The 18,031-nt window shown below is 37.6% G+C and overlaps 1 protein-coding gene across 1 annotated transcript in view; it reads left to right on the top strand.

The window, feature by feature from the left end:
• Positions 1-9,516: 9,516 nt before the first annotated feature.
• The window catches only part of FAM98A (family with sequence similarity 98 member A), a 29,380-nt gene continuing 20,865 nt past the window's right edge, over positions 9,517-18,031 (top strand). The window contains exons 1-3 of the mRNA XM_043985186.1: positions 9,517-9,748; positions 14,684-14,832; positions 17,706-17,840. Of these exons, the coding sequence (XP_043841121.1) occupies positions 9,696-9,748; positions 14,684-14,832; positions 17,706-17,840 (337 nt within the window). The 5' untranslated portion in view covers positions 9,517-9,695. The remainder of the gene's footprint in view (positions 9,749-14,683; positions 14,833-17,705; positions 17,841-18,031) is intronic.

Here is an 18,031-nt window from a genome sequence, read left to right as displayed (position 1 = left end):
AGAGCAACAGAACTCTCAGAGATTTCAGGGCCCAATTTTTACAAGCTAGCTTAATAAAAGTTTGTTTGGGGGATAGGAGAGACCCTTAGAATGTTTCTGTGCAAAGAAGGTGCTGGAAAGAGGAGAGAGACAAAGAGAAGCAGAGACAGAATTAAGATGAAAATTACAAGTATTATTATCCCCATTTGACAGATGAAGAAACCTTTTGTCAGAGGCCAGATATGTACCAGACTCTTCCCATCTACCTGTCTGCTCAGCCTTCCTGCCAGCCTATGTAGCTTGCTGTTTCCTCTTTTATACTCAGTGGAGGTGGGGGAGGGGAAAGGAGAGGGGAGCTTTCCATATTAGGGCACAGCCAGAATCAGGCTTCCCCATTGGCTGGCTGTCTTCTTAGCCTGGATCATTCCAGAACCTGCAGCCATGTTAGAGCACACGTGACTGACACAGCTCCCTGGCTGGCTACACAGCAAGGCCTGCCAGGGGTCACCTCAGAATGGACAGGTGGAGCAGCCCTCGCCCTGTGGGCCCACCCTGAGGAGGCAGGGCCCAAAAGGGGAGGTAAGGACTGAGGGTCTGGGTATGGGCCCTGCCTTTGTGCCTCAGCACACCCAGGGTGAGAGGCTGAGGAAGGCCTGTCATGCCCACCCGGACCTGACAAGAGAGCTCCCCAAGAGAAATTTCCAGCACTCTTATTCAGAGCAGATCCTTTTATTCTGTTTGTGGCTTTTCCTCAGAGTTAAACCCATAGGGTAATAGAGATCACAGATCTGGAGCTTGAAGGGAAATGAGAAGCATCTAGTCCAATCTCCTGGCTTTGCACAGGAGGGGACAGGTCTTGCTTGACATGGCAGGGGGTGGGAGACTGATTTGTAAGGTATTATTCTGTGGTAATAGGAAATTAATAATGATCTATTATATAATAGTAACAAAATAATAAGCGCTGTAAGATTTGCAGAGTACTTTTATACATGTTCTATCATTTGATCCACACAACAACCTGTGTGGTAGGTGCTTTTATCACTTCCATTTTAGAGATGAGACAAAAAGCACAAAGATGAAGTGACTGATTTGTAAGGCATTATCTTATGGCGACATGACAGTACAATAATAATAATAAATAACAATCAACAAAGGATGATAAAAAATCTAATATTTGCAAAGTGATAATACATACTTCATCTCACTGTATCCTCATAGACACTCTATGAGGTTAGATGTTGTCTCCTTTTTAGAGTTAGGGAATCAGAGCCTTAGAGAGGTGAAGTGAGAGATTTGAAAACTATTCTTCTGTGGTAATATGAAATTAATAATACTAGTAGGAAATACTATATGATAATAATAATAATTATAATGACAGTTTATTGTTTTAAAAGTACCATATTTCATCTGATTCTCACAAATGGCCTATTATTCTCCCCATTTTTATATATAGGGAAACAGGCTGAGAGATGAAATGATTTGATCAGTAATATCACACAATTAGTAGTTGTCTAAGGCAGTACTTGAAATGCTTCCAGAATCAATTCTACATTCTGATACTTGTTATAAAATAGTTGAGGGGGCAGCTAGGGTGGCACAGTGGATAAAGCACTGGCCCTGGATTCATGAGTACCTGAGTTCAAATCCAGCCTCAGACACTTGACACTTACTAGTTGTGTGACCCTGGGCAAGTCACTTAACCCCCATTGCCCAGCCAAAAAAGAGTAAACAAAACAAAATAAAATAAAATAAAATAGTTGATATTTCAGTACACAAACAAATATTTTTGGTAGTATAAAACTTAGAGAGAATTGAACATTGACTTTGCTATAGTCTTGCATAAACTCTATGGGATATCATGATTTTCTCTTATAAAAAGTAAGTTTTCAGGGCAGCTAGGTGGCATAATAGATAAAGCACTGAGCAATAATACTTTACATTCATATGCTATGGTTTATATAGCCATTCCAAAGAACACCCATTTTGTTTCCATTTCTTAAATATAAGCTCTTTGAGGACAAACTGTTTCATTTTTGTCTTTGTATCCTTGGTGTCTTTCATAGGGCCTAGCCCAAAGTAGTCACTTAATACATTTTATTTCTTTGCTACCATAATATTTTCCTATGAATATTTTGGTATGTATCATAACTATCTTTCTATCTTTTACCTCCTTGGGCTATATGCCCAGGAGTGAAATCACCAGATCAAAAGATCAAACAAGCATTTTATTAAGGACCTATGTACCAGACACTGTGCTAGACTCTAATCACAGATAATGAAATAGTCCCTGCCTTCAAGGTACTTACATTCTATTGGGGGAAACCACATGTAGAAAAACATATATGGGTATATACAGATTATAGAGAAAATAATTACAAAGTTGTTTTGGAAGGGAGCCATTAACATATGGTGGAATCAGTAAAGACTTTGCATGTAGAAGGTGAACCTCCATCCTAGTCTTGAGGGAAGTAAGAGGATCCATCAGGCAGAGGGGAAAATGCAATACAATACAGGAATGAGGAATGGCCAGTGAAAAAACACTAGATTTGGAGATAGAATATTGTTTATGAATAACAGGAAGAAGGCCATGTTGGCCAGATTATAGAGTACAAGAAGGGAAATAATGCATAATGAGTCTGAAAAAGTAGGTTAGGGCCAGGTTGTGAAAGACTTTAAATACAAAAATAGACATTTTTGCTTTGTATTTGTATTCCTATCACTTAGCATAATATCTGACACATAGTAAACACTAAGCATTTGTTGATTTGGCTTGTTATCTTAAAGGCAATAAGAAATCTATGATTTGAGCAAGGGAGTGATGTAGTCAGACCTGTGCTAAAAGCACTTTAGCATGTCTGGAGAATGAGTTAGATTTAAAAGAAGAGGCAGGGATACCAAGTGGGAGGCTATTATAAATAGTCTAGGCAAGAGGTGAAGAGGATCTAACTATGTAAGAAGTGAAGTGGGGGCAGAAGTTAGAGATGTTGTAGAGGTGAAAATTTTAACATTTGGAAACTGATTTGATAGTGAGGGAGAGTAAGGATAACAAATTTTACAAATCTGGGAGCTTGGAAAGATGGTGGTGACCTCAGCAGAAAAAAATGGTATTTGGAAGAGGTGAATTGAGGGTAGGGGGGAGTAATAACTAGTTCTGTTTTGGACACGTTGAATCTGTGATATTTGTGGGACATCCAGTTTAACATAGTCAAAGTGTATAATTTTCCAAATTAGACCATTTCACAGCTCCACCAACAGGACATTAGCATACATTTCTTTCTATAAACTCCTCTGACAATCACTGTTTCCAAGGATTTTGTTGTTGCTTATGACCTTTTTCAATTTTCTGGATGAGAAGTGAAAACTCAGAGTTGTTTTTATTTGGGTTTCTCTTATGAATAATGATTTGAAGCTTTTGTTCATGTGTCACTGAGAGTCTGCAATTCTTTTGAAAACTTCATATTTGTTCTACTGAGGAAAGAATCTTGGTCATAAATGTTTGTATCCGTTTTCTAAATTCTCAAGTTTATTTTTTATCAAGTGGTATAAAAGTACTTTGATTTCATGGAATGCATTCAAGCTTTCATTTCTGTGATATTAATGAGTAGTAATCCCCAGTTTTGTCTATTTTCTTTTTATCAGTGCTGCTTCTAACATTATACAGATTTGCTTAAAGAGAGAGGGGGTGGGGAGAAGGAGGGAGGGAGGGAGGGAGAGAGAGCTGTGTGACCCTGGGCAAGTCACTTAACCCTTGTTTCCCAGCCAAAAAAAAAAATCCTGCTGTTTCTCTTTTTGGAGGGGGAAAAAAGTTTTAGGTCTTGTAGATAGTCATTAAGTCTGTGTTGCAGCAAATCTTACTTTCACGTTCTTATTTACATCAGCATCCATTAAGAGACCTTTTCTCTAAATCAATAGTTCTAAATCTTTTGTATCATAGATCCCCTTTTGACAGTCTAATGAAGCCTGTAGAAGCTGTCTTAGAATACTATTTTTAATGTATAAAATACATCAAAGGAATTCAATCATATTGAAATACAGTTGTCAAAAGTTTTGTTGTTCACAAACTCAGGTTAAGAACTTCTGCTTTACATTTTTATGTAACTTCCCTTGACAAATTGAGTTCTAAGTATTTCAGTAGTATTTCTATATTAATAATACTAGTAGTATTATAAGTAATTATAATTATAAGTAATGTAGAAATAATAGAAATACTTTCCCTCACAAACTCGTAAGTTTCACTCCTAAAGTCCCTAAGACAACCAAAGTTTCCAATTCAACTACTCTTCTAACATACATAATAAGGCAAATTTTGTTTACTCTGCCCAGGAGAACCTAAAACAGCCTGCCTTCAAACCAACATTTTTCTTACTTCCCTAGGGAAAGATACTTAAAACATCATCATAGAGACATATTAGGTGATATTGTCTCTTGTATTTGTGTAAGAGGCCAAGTTGTCCAGCCCTAGAATGGAATGGAAAGTTAGAAAAAGGATGGAAGAGCTACTCACCCTTCTGGACCATGAGTCAGACCATCATATAGTAGGGCTATTCCTTACAAATGGATTTTTTTTTAAATAGATTTTTTAATGGCTGGAAAATGACCTGAAAATATGGTCTAGTTCAATGATTTCATTTTACAGATAAGGAAAATGAAGTCTAAAGAAGCTCTGCCCAATGGCAGTTTAGATAGTTAAATGAATATTAATTAATAAGCAGTATGTGCTAGTCAGTTTGCTAGGTGCCAGAGATAGAAAGAAAACAGTCCCTGTCCTCAAAAGACTTATACAGTCTCATCATTCCTGAAATTCACACCACTCTTTCCCTTTCATCCTATCAGAGAACTTTGCCTCACATTTTGATAAAATAAAGGGCCATTCATCTTTGCCCTAATTTATACATCTAAGCAATGCATATTTATTACCCACCTAAGATGTCAGGCATTTGTGCTAGACCTGAGGATGAAAATACAAAAAAGGAAAACATATAGTCAAGAAGGTTATATTCTTATGGAGGAGATAGGTATTTATGTACATCTACATGTATAAATATACATATATGTGTATTTATATACAGAATAAATATAAAATAAATGAACACACTCAAATACCAGGTAGAGATATGACTTGACATCCTTCTCTACTCTCGCCTCTTTTAACTGGTCATTCATGAAAAAGAGGTGGTATTTTTTCTAGTCCAAACCAAGTCCTTGACTTGTTTTTTCTTATTGTTATTATTTTGGTTTACATTACTTCATCTCTCACTATATTCTTCCCCTACTCAATGAGCCATCCTTGTTCAAAAAAGGGGAAAGGAGAGGGGAGGATCAGTTTAGCAAAACTAACTCAAAGATAATTGAGTCAACATATCAAATATTCCACACCCATAGCTCCCACCTCAGAGAGGGAGATGCATTTTGTCATGTCTTCTTTGGAACCAAGCTCGGTAATGACATGGTGTTCATTTCTTTTTTTTTTTTCTATTTACATTGTTGTTTTTGTGCTCACTTTTGCATATTCTGCTTGTTTCACTCTGTATCAATTCATATAAGTATTTCCCACACTTCTCTGAATTCTTCCTATTTGCTGTTCCTTATAGCATACTAATATTCAAATATGTTAGCATAGATCAACTTGTTTAGACATACCTCAGTGGACATTCAATCTTCTTTACCACAAAAGTGCCGTTATGAATATTTTCCAACTTAACTTTCCATTCCATTCTAGGGCTGGACAACTTGGCCTCTTACACAAATACAAGAGACAATATCACCTAATATGTCTCTATGAGATTGATGTTTCAAGTATCATTTGTGTCCTTGACCTCACCTTATCTAGCAAATTGCCTTATAATCACCCTCTCTCTCCTTATTTTTGTTGTTGTCATTCAGTCTTTTTCAGTTGTGTCCAACTCTTCATGACCCCATTAGGAGCTTTCTTGGCAAAGATACTGAAGTGGCTCACCGTTTTGGGGGTTTTTTTCCTCTAACTCATCCTACAGATGAGAAAACTGAAGTAAACTGAAATAAGTGATTTGCCCAGGGTCACACAGCTAGTATGGGTCTGAGGCCAGATTTAGACTCATAAAGATGAATCTTCCTGATTCCAAGCCCAGTACTCTATCCACTGTGCCACCTAGCTGCTACTCTCCTTATTTACTAGCTTATTTTCTGTTGCGCAAAATATAACAGGTGTTTCTCATCCTTGAAAATCAATTTTAAAGCCCTCACTTCACTTTGTGATTTCTTTATTTCTTCTCTCTTTCATAGCCAGACTTCTGGGGGCAGGGAGTTTTCTACCCTTTTAGCTTTCTCTTCCTCTCTTCTCCTTTTCTTCACATCCCCTTGCAATCTGGCTTCCATCTTCATCATTCTGCTGAAACTTCTCTTTGTAACACAACCATCATTTCCTAATTGACAGTTTTGATGGCCTTTTTCCATCAATTAACCAAATATGTTTTAAGCACTTATGTGCCAGGAGCTTGAGAGTCAAAACCAAAAATGAAATTGTTCTTTTCTTTTCTTTTCTTTTGCTTTTTTTGCAGGGCAATGAGGGTTAAGTGACTTGCCCAGGGTCATACAGCTAGTAAGTGTCAAGTGCCTAAGGTCAGATTTGAACTCAGGTCCTCATGAATCCAGGGTTGGAAGCTTTATCCACTGTGCCATCTAGCTGCCCCCAAACTGTTCTTTTCTTAAGGAGCTTGCATTCTATTGGGGGATGTACATAGATATACATCTATATGTATACACACATGTGCATATACATGCATGCATGTACACACATAAACACACATACATGTATACATACATACTGTAATGATTGGAATGACGACACCTGCTGGAGACTTACTGTAGAAATGAAGTGAAGGTCTTTGAGGGCATGACCAGGAGTCTTTTCTTTGGCGTCAGGAAGTGACGTTTACTTGCGGGAGGAAGAAGGGGGGAGCCTGGCGCTCTGACTGGGGCTCTTTCCTTTGGACTCTGGTGGAGACCAGAGCTAGAAATGTGCTCTCCCTTTAATAGATAGGAATCTAGGCCTTTCTCTCTCTCTTTACAAAATTCTTATTCTCCTTAATAAATGCTTAAAAGTCTAACTCTTGCTAAAGCTTATAATTTATTGGTGACCACTCATTAGATATTTTAGACAGACTAGCTAGAATTTTAGCCCTTAACAATACGATGGTTTTTGCTTTGTTTTTTTCTTGAGGAGGCATTAGCAGCTAAGTGTATCTAAAAGAGCAACATGTAGAAGGTGGTGGGCTTAACTTTGAAAGAAATTAGGGATTCTAAATGGCAGAGATGAGGGAGTGCTTTCTAGACTCATAAGATAGTGTGTGCAAAGGCACTGGAAGATAAGTCTCAGATGTTAAATCTGGAAAAGGAGGTTGGAGACAGATTGTGAAGGGCTTTAAATGTCAAACACAGAGTTTATATTTGATTCAAGAGGTGATGGGATCTGGCTGGAGTTTATTGATCAAGAGAATAACATTATGGAATGACAAAAATCATTATGGCACTGTGTTTAGTATAGGAGGAAGGAAGAGAAACAAGGTGGAGAAACTAATAAAGACAATATTGTAATAATCTCAGCAAATGATGATGAGGGCCTGAATTAAGGTATGATTGTGAGATTAGAGAGGGAGAATGGATATGAGAGATATTATAGAGCTAGGACCAACAGTTCAAGGTGTCCAAAAGGCAGTCCAAAAGACATCTGCATAGAAATTATAAATGACAGAGAACCAATGTGGACACAGAATGAGAGAATATAGACAGAGAACAGGGCCAGGACAGAACTTTGGGAATACACATACTTCAGTGGCACCTTATTTGGATGATGTTACAGCAAAAGAGGCTGAGAAGGAGTAGTCAGTCAGGTAGGAGAGAATCAAGAGAAGGAGTATCCAGTACAAGAGAGTAGTCAGCTTTGTCATATGCTACAAGGAGGCTAAGAAGTGAGGAATAAGAAAAAGCTATTTAATTTGTCAATTAGAAGTCATTGGGAAACAGCAATGTTGTAGGATGATCAGCTGTGAATGTCAGGGATTCTCGGCAATACAATGATCCAAGACAACTCTGAAGGACTTATGAAGAAAAATGCTATCCATTCCCAGAAAAAGAACTAATGGTTTCTGAACAGAGATTGAAATATAACAGAAAGGAGGAGGAGGAGGAGAGACAGAGAGACAGAGGGAGGGAGGGAGGGTAAGGAGACAATCTAGTTGGAAGCCAGACTGCAGTGTAAAGGAATACTTTCATGATGCCCCTTAATTCTAGTGTCTTCTTTCTATTAATTATTTCCAATTTATCCTATATGTGTGTGTGTATATATATACATATAATCTTGTTTAATCTACAGTTATTTACATGTTGTCATCCTGATCTTCCCCTTCCAAATTAGACAGTTCCTTGAGAACAGGGACTGTCTATTGCCTTTCTTTGTATCCCTGGGCTTAGTACAATGTCTAGAACATAATAGGCACTTAATCAATAAAGTGATTGAGGGTAGGAAATGGACCTAAGGAGATTAGATAACTGAGAAAGGGAGGAAAAGATTTGACAATAGCATGGACTTTGGGAGTTAAAAGAATTTAAGGTCATATCCCACCTCTAACATTTACTACTTCTGTGGTCTTAGGTTGTCATTTAACTCAGTCACCTCATTTGTAATGTGAATGGATCAATTAGTTGATTTTTAAGGTCCTTTCCAGATGGAAATCTATAGCCCTATGATGATGAGCTTCTGAGAAGGGTTGGTAGGGGCTAGTTTTGTAAGGATGAGACATATGTGTAGGCAGCAGGAAAGTAGCTAACAGAAAGGAAATTTATAGGTTAGAGAAGGATTGATAGTAGAAGCATTCTGCTCGAAGAGAGGAGGCATGGTGGGAGCAAGGGTACTACATGTAGAGATGTCCAGATAAAATTTGGACAAGATGGCATTCTGTGGTCCGTGCTTTCTGTAATTCTGATTCTTGCCTTTTCTTTGATACAAAATAACTCCCAGGGTGCCTCCTTGTGTGTGGACGTAAGGGTTTTTCTTTCCGATTAGGATTCTGCGATTATGTGACATTTTACCGCGTCTATTCTAACGTTTTGGCTACGTAAGGCCAGACTCTACATCCAAAATTACACCGTCTGCGCTCAAGTACTGGAGACACAACAGTTCTGCGAGTACTTGGAAGATCTTGTGAAGTTTATCCTATTAGCATCTCCGTCTCGTCGCCCCCTTCATGAGTTCCATTTTGGCTATCCCCAGGACACAGATGTTTCAGCAAGAAAGATCTGCAAGCACAGTGCCTCCCAGTCTTCCCAGACAGAGGCAACAACTCCTTACTCCGCCCCCACAATCTGCGCATGCACAACTAGAGAGGACGGATGGGGGTGGGGAGCATGTGCTCAGGGAGCCACCCGGCGTGCTGGGTCTAGTCTCCCAGTGCAGTCCAGCCGCCACGCAACCATGCCTCACTTGCCCCTCTCCTGGCTGCAGGCTTCGTTCTCCAGTAGTACGCATGTGCATACCTGCACGGCGAGGAAGTTCCACGCTGGGTGGGGGAGTGGTCAAGTAAAGGACTGAGACTAGCGCGCACGCTCGGATATGCGCAGTGCCAGACCCGAGGCAAAAATCTGTCGATTTGGAAGTTCGGAGAGGTGACGCATGCGCAATTCTGCACTGTGCCGGGGAAGAGGGGAGCCTGACGACTAGGAAATTTGAATACCACAGTAGCATGGAGTGTGACCTCTTGGAGACTGACATCTTGGAGTCGTTGGAGGATCTGGGGTAAGAGTCCCGGTCGCTGTACCCCTGAACCTCGCAGTCTCCGTTATCCTGGCCCTTCCCCCCAGCTGGGCCACCTCTTCTCTCCCGGTGCCGCGCCCCGTGGCTCCTCGATGCTGCCTCCTCCCTCCCCCCACCTCTACCCGCCAGCTCCCCCTATCCCACCCTTCCTGCTCTCCTACCCAACTATTGGGGAGAGACTCTTTCATCTCATTTCTCCCCATCCGTACCAAGCTCCTTGTGCCTTCCGGGGTCCTGTCACGTCACCAGGGCTTTAGACCTGGATCCTGGGAGTTTGTCAGTCATCCTTATCGTTGTCTCCGCGTGGGCCTGCTGTTCCTCCCCAACCACCACCCCAGATCTCACCCTCTCCTCCTCCTGTCCATTCAGCATGGTGGTTCAATCCTAGAACCCCAGTCCTCCTTTCCCCCTTCTCCTGAGTGTGTTCGTTGGGTCGCCTTCCTCATTCACTCAGTTCACGTTTTGCCTAGTCACTAACCTGTTAATCTTATTCATCTGTTTCTATTTCCTAACCTTCCTGCTCCTTTCCTACCACTTATCACCAACAATTTCCTTCGACCCAAACCATTTCCCTCCATCTCTACCCCGCTTATGCAAGCGCATCTCTCAGTCACCTTTAGTAGTCAGCCCATCTGCTGTTCCCAGCTAATGAATATCAGTATTGAAACCATTGGTAGTTTACCCCGACTTCCTTTTCTACCACAGATTGGGACTACTGGTTGGCCCTCATTCAACCACCAGGATTGTCTCCATATTTCTTTTACATCTACCAATGCCACCTCCTGCCAATAGCTGTTAAGTTTTCAAAACCCTTACTCAACAATAAATAAGCCGAAAACAAGACTAGTTTCTTATTAGAGCAATCGGATGTATGTCCAGCATTAAAACTTGAGAATGAAGAAACACTCTAAACTAAATATTGTTTAAGAAACTATGTTTAAATGTGTACTTAGAGATAGTGTAAAAATATCCTTTTAGCTGCATTTACAAAGTAACCAATTATACAGATTTTTTACCACCACATGGTTTGGGGAATTTATTTCCATCAGAAAACAAACAGTTACTTAGTTAGATTTTATCAGTTTGGAGTTCTTTGCTATCTTAGGGGGAATTTTTAGTAAAGATAGCCATATTACTTGTTACTTTGTTTTGCTTGAAGTATTCGTATTCTCAACTTTTGTCCTTTAGTGTTCTTTCTGATTTTTCTTAGCTTCCTTTGATGTAGAGTGCTTTTATGCACTCCTTAATGAAATCACAGGCTAAATCACATCAAACTAATTAGCTAGTAAAATGTCTTATTTTACCCTTTTCTAAATATATTCATTCTACATAAATGCTCATACAAATGTGCAGTGGAAAGTTTCTTCCCTACTTTTTTATACTTTTGTTTAATGATTATTTTTTTCTACATATGTATTTACAAAGTTGGGCCACCTGTATAATACTACTTATAATACTGAAGGTCATTGAAGTTCATCAGGATATGAGTTATAATGCACTTGTGTGTTTTTGAAATACAATTTTCCCTCCTGAATTTATGGTTACTTACTACATTTAGTATTTACTTTGGAGGGGAGGGCATTCTGTCATTAATATGCAGCTTTGTTTTGTGGCTTCTGTATGCTAATTAAAGATTAACTGGAGAGGGGGAAAAATCACAAATTATAATTGGTATATTAAGTATATTAAACCCAGACCATATCTATACTTTGTTTCATTTATGGTCTTAATTCTAGATCTAGAAAACCTAAATGTCATGCCACACAAGAGACCAAACAATATAAGACAACTATTAGGAATTTTCCTTTGTTCATTATATTTGGAGATCTCATCTCTAACCCTGTGATATTATTTCAATAGCTTCCCTTTTAAAGGAAACCAAAAATGACATTCTCTAGCCCCTCAAAAACTTCTGCAAGTCTTCTAAGTATTATGCCAGTGTAATTATTTAATTAGTGGTCTTTTAAAAATACTCTCATTATTGCTTTCTAGTTCTTTCATTAAAGCTATAACATAATCATTTATGAAGACCATGAGTTCTAACCTTGTAATTGAATCCTTATCCAAAATGCAACACATCACAGTCTGCCAAGGTAAACCTGACAACAGCTTTACCTGCTGCTGTATTATTTGTGTTGTCAGCACATTAAAAGTATGAAAGTTATTGATATTTTTTTCTAAATGAACCTAACTTAATGCCTGGTGATGCAAGGCATCTTTTTATAGTTTATAAAGAGCTGGCCTCACTCAGGAATTTCTTGGTTCAAGTAGGCCTCTATCATATCCTGGCAACAAGGAATCATTTAACTTCAATACCTGCAGGCAACTCTTAGACCCGAATAAGGTGCCAGGCTACTTGCTGAATTCCCTAGGTTAAAGGAGTTAATACACTAGTTTGTTATTTTTATAGCAATGAAATCTCACATGCAAAAAAGAATAATCCTTATTGCTAGTTAACAGAATCAGAGATGTACAGCTGAAAGGCCTTCAGAGGCCAGCTACTTCAAATCCTTCATTTTTTTGTAAATGAGGAAAAGGAGACAAGGTTTCACATGTGGTGTTGGAGATAGGCTATGAATCCAGCCAGGTTCTCTGATTGCAGAACCAGCATGCTCCTTCAGTTTTTCTAAGCAATTATTATAGTCTTTCTATGAAGAAAGTTCTGTATTCTGTATTCTACAGAAATAAAAGTAATGATTTTTTAAAAAATGAAACCACAAAAAAGCATGGGTATGTGGCATTTTCTTTATTGACTGAGGTCTCAGATGGAGAATTATGAGCCTTCCAGACATTAAAAACCTGGTGTTAAGGAGTGTTTTCTTTTGGGGAACAAGTCATTTGGAAATGACTGACTGAAGTAGCAAAAACTGATTTTGTACATTATGAAGCTACCAGTTAACATGATGAAAAACCAGGTTTTGTCCTACAACTATGAATTTGTATGTACAATTGTTCATTGTATTTTGTTATGGTTTTCATCTACCATTAGAAAAAAACAATGTATCTTCAATAACATCTGCTCAAAAAGTACTAATAAATATGTTTCTAGTTAATAGCAAACCACAGAAAATTCAGTAGTCTAGGTAACAGTTATGTAATTAGGAAGGCATCCTTGCTATACTCTTAAACATTCATAAATTCTTCTATTACATATACCTTTTTTAAAAAGTCAGTTAAAATGGCTTCAGCAGTTCATACTACACCCTTTGACTAACCTATTCAGTTTCATTAAGCCAAGTTGCTTGTTCATACCAGAGGGCCCCATTAAACCTCTCTCTCGTTTTGTGGACATGAGAAACAAAGGAAAAACTGTGACAAGCTTGACTTTAGACTCTTGTCTAAGCAAAGGACTGGCCCCACAAATGTTGAACCAAGACTAAGTATGACACAACCATTTTACTAATGCAACTAGGGCAAGAATTGGGCAGAAGTCATATTTCTCTGTGAAGGAAATTATGTCACTGACGAAAGATTGAAGTGCAGCTACTTTATTAACAAAACAATATCAGTAACTGTGCTTTGAATAAAAAGTAATGGAGAAAATTAAACTCTTCTGTTTATAAGTGGAAGACTTTGAATTTGAAGTAAGGCTTCTTAGTCCTGGAGGTGGAATCACCTATAAGATATTTTGACAGGTTCAAAAAGGCAATGACCCATCCAATGGATTTATTTTCTTTATGCATTGTTAACTGCATGTTTTTTAAACCAAAACAATTCTCTTTCGTTAAAAAAATAAACCCAACAACTATATCTGTAGCCTTTTCAGTTTCCATAGTCAGTAGAAAGAATAATCTTGGCTTTATTTCTGAAATAACTATAATTTTATTAACTTGCTTATTCAAGTTAAAATAAATTTAAAAATGTTTTAACAGGACTATATAATAGTATCCTAGTAGATTATTAAAAATCACATTTCAGTATTTTTTATATGTGTTTTGCTTAAACTTTTAAACAAAGTCACCAAAATTGTACCATAGAATCATAGATGTGGAGCTGCAAGGGACCTCAAAGGCTATCTAGTCCAAACTAATTTTCTATTTAAAGAAACTAAAGCTCAGAGAGGTGAAGTGACTTTCCCAAGGTCATATAGGTAATAACCAGCAGAGCTAGTATTTAAAGCCAGAGCCTCTGTTCAACCCCTGCCCTTCCTTCAGTGACAAGCTCTAATGTAACCTCCATGAAATCCTCCTTTATTTCTGCTTTTCCCTTTCAACTTTAATATCATAATACTGTCTAACCGCTCATTAATCAGTTTCTTACTTAACAGTTATTTGCATGCATGGCTTTCCCTTATCTTCTCCCTTTGCCTCCTCCTTTCCCCCAACCCCAGTAGATCTTGAGCTCCTTTAGGATCTATTCTATATTGCTTTTTATCTCTTTACTCCTTGAACCAAACACAAAGCTGTGTATAGGACCATGTAGAAAGTGTTTAATAGATTTTTAGATTGAAATGCATAGCTCTCATTCTCCTTTCATGGGTCCCCAAAAACCTGTTATATGAAGAATGAGTCAAGTGTAGCTTCCTTTGGATTAACCAGGGAATGGGCTCCTTCCTCTCTTCTTCCTCCCAACCTAGTGCTACCCCACTTGTAATGGATGCTCACAGACAGACACAAGGTGCAATTTCAGAGAAAAGGGCACAGAGTTGGAGAATTAGATTGCCAAAGTAATCAACATATTCTTTACCCTCTCCCCAGTGCACCCAGCTCCATGACTCCATTGCTACTGCTACTCCCTCTTTAGTGAAGGCTGTTCAAGTAGTATAATTTACTAAAATTTCAATATTTTATATTTTATATCTTATATTAAAGTACTTATTTAAAGTACTACAGTGTTATACTTGTAAATATATTTATTATCCATCGTTTATTAAAAGTTATTTTATTTATATTTAGTATAATTTCTTTTACTCACCAGTTACAAAGGTCCTTTGTTAGACGATGGAGCTTTCTCTCAGGCAGTCACTGGTGGAGCCAGTTCCCCTGAATTCACCAAACTTTGTGCTTGGCTGGTATCTGAATTAAGATTGTTCTGTAAACTTGAAGAAAACGTGCAGGCAACTAACAGTAAGTAATAGGCTTATTTTTTTTTAATTGCTATTTATTTTTAGATGCCTAATATGAAATGAAATTTAGGCCTTTTGAGTTGTTAAACCGATTTTTTCTTTTCAAGAATTAATATCCCTAGTCAGAGCCAATTAATAAAAAGAGACATTTTGTAATAGTCATTTTGTTATTTCTCTAGTTTTTCTTATACAAGGAAACCATCAGTTTTGTTTTCTATTTGGAATCAATAAACTCTGTGTGTGTGTGTGTGTGTGTGTGTGTGTGTGTGTGTGTGTGTGTGTACACACATACAAGACAATTCAAAAGTTAGAGCCTAAAATACTTAGAAAGTTAGACAAAAGCTTCTGGAGAGTTATATAACTTTAAAAATTACATGAGTTCATTACTGTCCAATAGTCACTCTTTTCTGTTATTATAGCATGATTTAGTGCATAGAGTTAAACTTCATTTGTAAGATGTGTTGACAGGATCTAGACCTATGTTGAAGCTAATGTAAACCCAGTACAATTTCACTTAATGCTTTGTTGAAGTACTTGAGAGAACATCCTCTTTAAAAGCTTTAATTTCAATAATGTGTATTACTATATATTATATAATATATATACTATATAATTTGTATTACTATATACTATGAGTTCACAGTGTACATTATATCCAAGTCTATAGAATTGAGAGGTGCAATAATGGATTCTTAGTGGAATTTTAGCACTTAGATTTTCTTCTCTGCAAATGAGACAAGAGCCTGAAACCTGATACTTTACCAGTCAGGTTTTTTTTGTTGTTGTTGTTGTTGTTTTTCCCAAACAGAGAGGAAAGCTTGCAGCACCTAAGGCAAAGTGCCCAACCTTTTACCAGTATGAATTGTACAGAGTAGTACACTTTGAGGATTTCCAGTGTCTTGCACATTGGGGATGCTTAATGATTTCTAGGGACTAATTAGATAACTTCATCCTTTATTAGCTCTATTTGGTATGAGGAAAACAAAGTATATCATTCTCAGCTGGACCCATAGGGTTTCCCAAACCTTTCTTATTCAGGCAGACAGTTCTCTAGTAGGCTCTCTTTATCTAATCATAAAGAATGTTGGAAGGTCAGAATAACCAGAAGAAATGGAGAATGAGAGAGTTTAGTGTAAAGGCAAATAGTAACGGATACTTTGGGTCCGTGTGGTATATGGGGGATATTTTTTAGGAGGAGAAGATTTTGTACAGGTTGAGGTATGTTTTGTAATGAGCATCAGTGTAGTTAAGATATAATGGAGAAACTCAATTTCTATCCCTTTGTCCTCTGTCTCATTTTGCTTCTTACTATATATCCTAAGCCACCATGTGATTGTATAGGAAAACTGTGTGAAAGCCTTCTTGTATTATACTGCTCATAGTCTCCTTTATGCTGCTAAGAAAAAAAAAAGATCCTTTTCCCCACAAAGGAAAAATTCCATTATTTTATGCTTACTTTGGGTCAAATTGCAGTTCAGTCCTATAGACTCCTACTGTTCCCACTTCAACTGTATTCATGAATTAAAACACATTTAACCATTTGAAAGCACTTTTTAAATATGATTTATTTAATAAATTAATTTGGTTTCTAAATGTTTGGGGCTGGCTTTTAGATTTAAAGTGAATGTATTGAGCCTAAGATTAGATTACCTCTAAAGTTCTTTCCAGCTCACAATGCTATGCTTTATTTTCATTTACTCTAGTCCCTAAGACTTTTTCAGGCCTGACTGCTCTAGCTGCTGTAATTGGGTAGCAGGAAGTAGAAATATAAGTGGGAACTAAATAGCACTATCCATCCCCTCTGACAGATACTTGGTTCCACTCCTGCCAAGAGCCTGTCATTATACTACCTCAGATATCTAATAAATATCATAATGCATAGAATTCAATATCAAAATTGACACCTGAAAGTTCACATTACAGGATGTTAAATATTATTTAAAAAGTAGGTCCCTAGATGAAATTTCTCAGTTTTCTGGAGTCATAGCACTCAGGGTATATTGAGCCTTGACCTAATTGAGTGCCTCCTTATTTTACACATATAGAAATTGATACCCACCTGGAGAAGATATGCTATGTCAAATAGTGAGTTCTTTCTACTGTACCATACTTGGTAGGAAATCATTGAAGTAGAAGGAAAGGAACAACATAAATTTTAATTTAGTTCAATTGTCAAGTTTTTGTTATGTGCTTCATTTGTATTCTGATGTTAGATTCTGAGTAAACAGAAGAAGCTTAAAACATGACCCCTGACTTAGAAGTTTATAGTATATTTGGGCAGAGCAGGTTACATGAAGTAATTAGAAAGCAGTTCCAGGTGATATTTCAATTCAAATATTTATTGTACGTGGTGCTCTTCTCTGCTAAAGTCAAGTAGGAGTATAATTGAGTGCTAAATTGTGTAGTATACACTATAAGTTCTATGAGCATTCAGAAAATAGGAGAACAATGAGAGCTAAAGTAGGCAAGGAATGCTAAACTAGACCTTAAAGGATTTGGATAGGCAGAAATAAGAAAAAAGGTGATTTCCATGAAAGAGGGACAATATAAGAGAAGGCATGAAGACTGGTATGATTAGAGCAGAGGGTGTACATTTCAGAGTGGACAAAACTGAGCTAAAACTAAGCTAAGCATATGGGAGAATGGATTATAACAATGCCAAGGAGAAGATCTAACATGATAGAAAATAGGGAGCCATTAAACATTTCTGAGCTGGAAAGTAAGTAACATGATGAAAGTATATTTAAGAATGCATGGATTTGTGGTATAGGAGCAGGAAGCGGGAATCAGGTAGCCCAATTAGAACAAATTTATATGATCTTTATTTTAGAAATAAAACTATTATTAAAAGTATTGTTTTGTTGTTTTTTCAAGGCCCAGATGAAGCTGATGAGTTCCAGCTTGAGGTGAGTGGGCTACTTGGGGAAATGAACTGTCCATATATTTCACTGACATCTGGGGATGTGACAAAGCGCCTTCTCAACCAGAAGAATTGCCTCCTGTTGCTCAGTAAGTCCAGGGCTACCTTTATGTAGCACTTTACATACTCTTTGACTCATACTTTTTACATTTGGGGGGAAAAAACCTTTTCTTTTTCAGGAAAAATGTTACTAAACTTCAAAATATGAGAGGATTTTAAGACCAGTGCATAGGTAACATTGTTTCTTGTGTAACTGATAGTTTTTGTTCAACACATAGTG

This window comes from Dromiciops gliroides, chromosome 2 (assembly GCF_019393635.1).
Source record: "Dromiciops gliroides isolate mDroGli1 chromosome 2, mDroGli1.pri, whole genome shotgun sequence".
Taxonomy (NCBI): domain Eukaryota; kingdom Metazoa; phylum Chordata; class Mammalia; order Microbiotheria; family Microbiotheriidae; genus Dromiciops; species Dromiciops gliroides.
The sequence above is the reverse complement of the archived record's forward strand: the minus strand, read 5'-3'. Positions and strand labels throughout refer to the sequence as shown.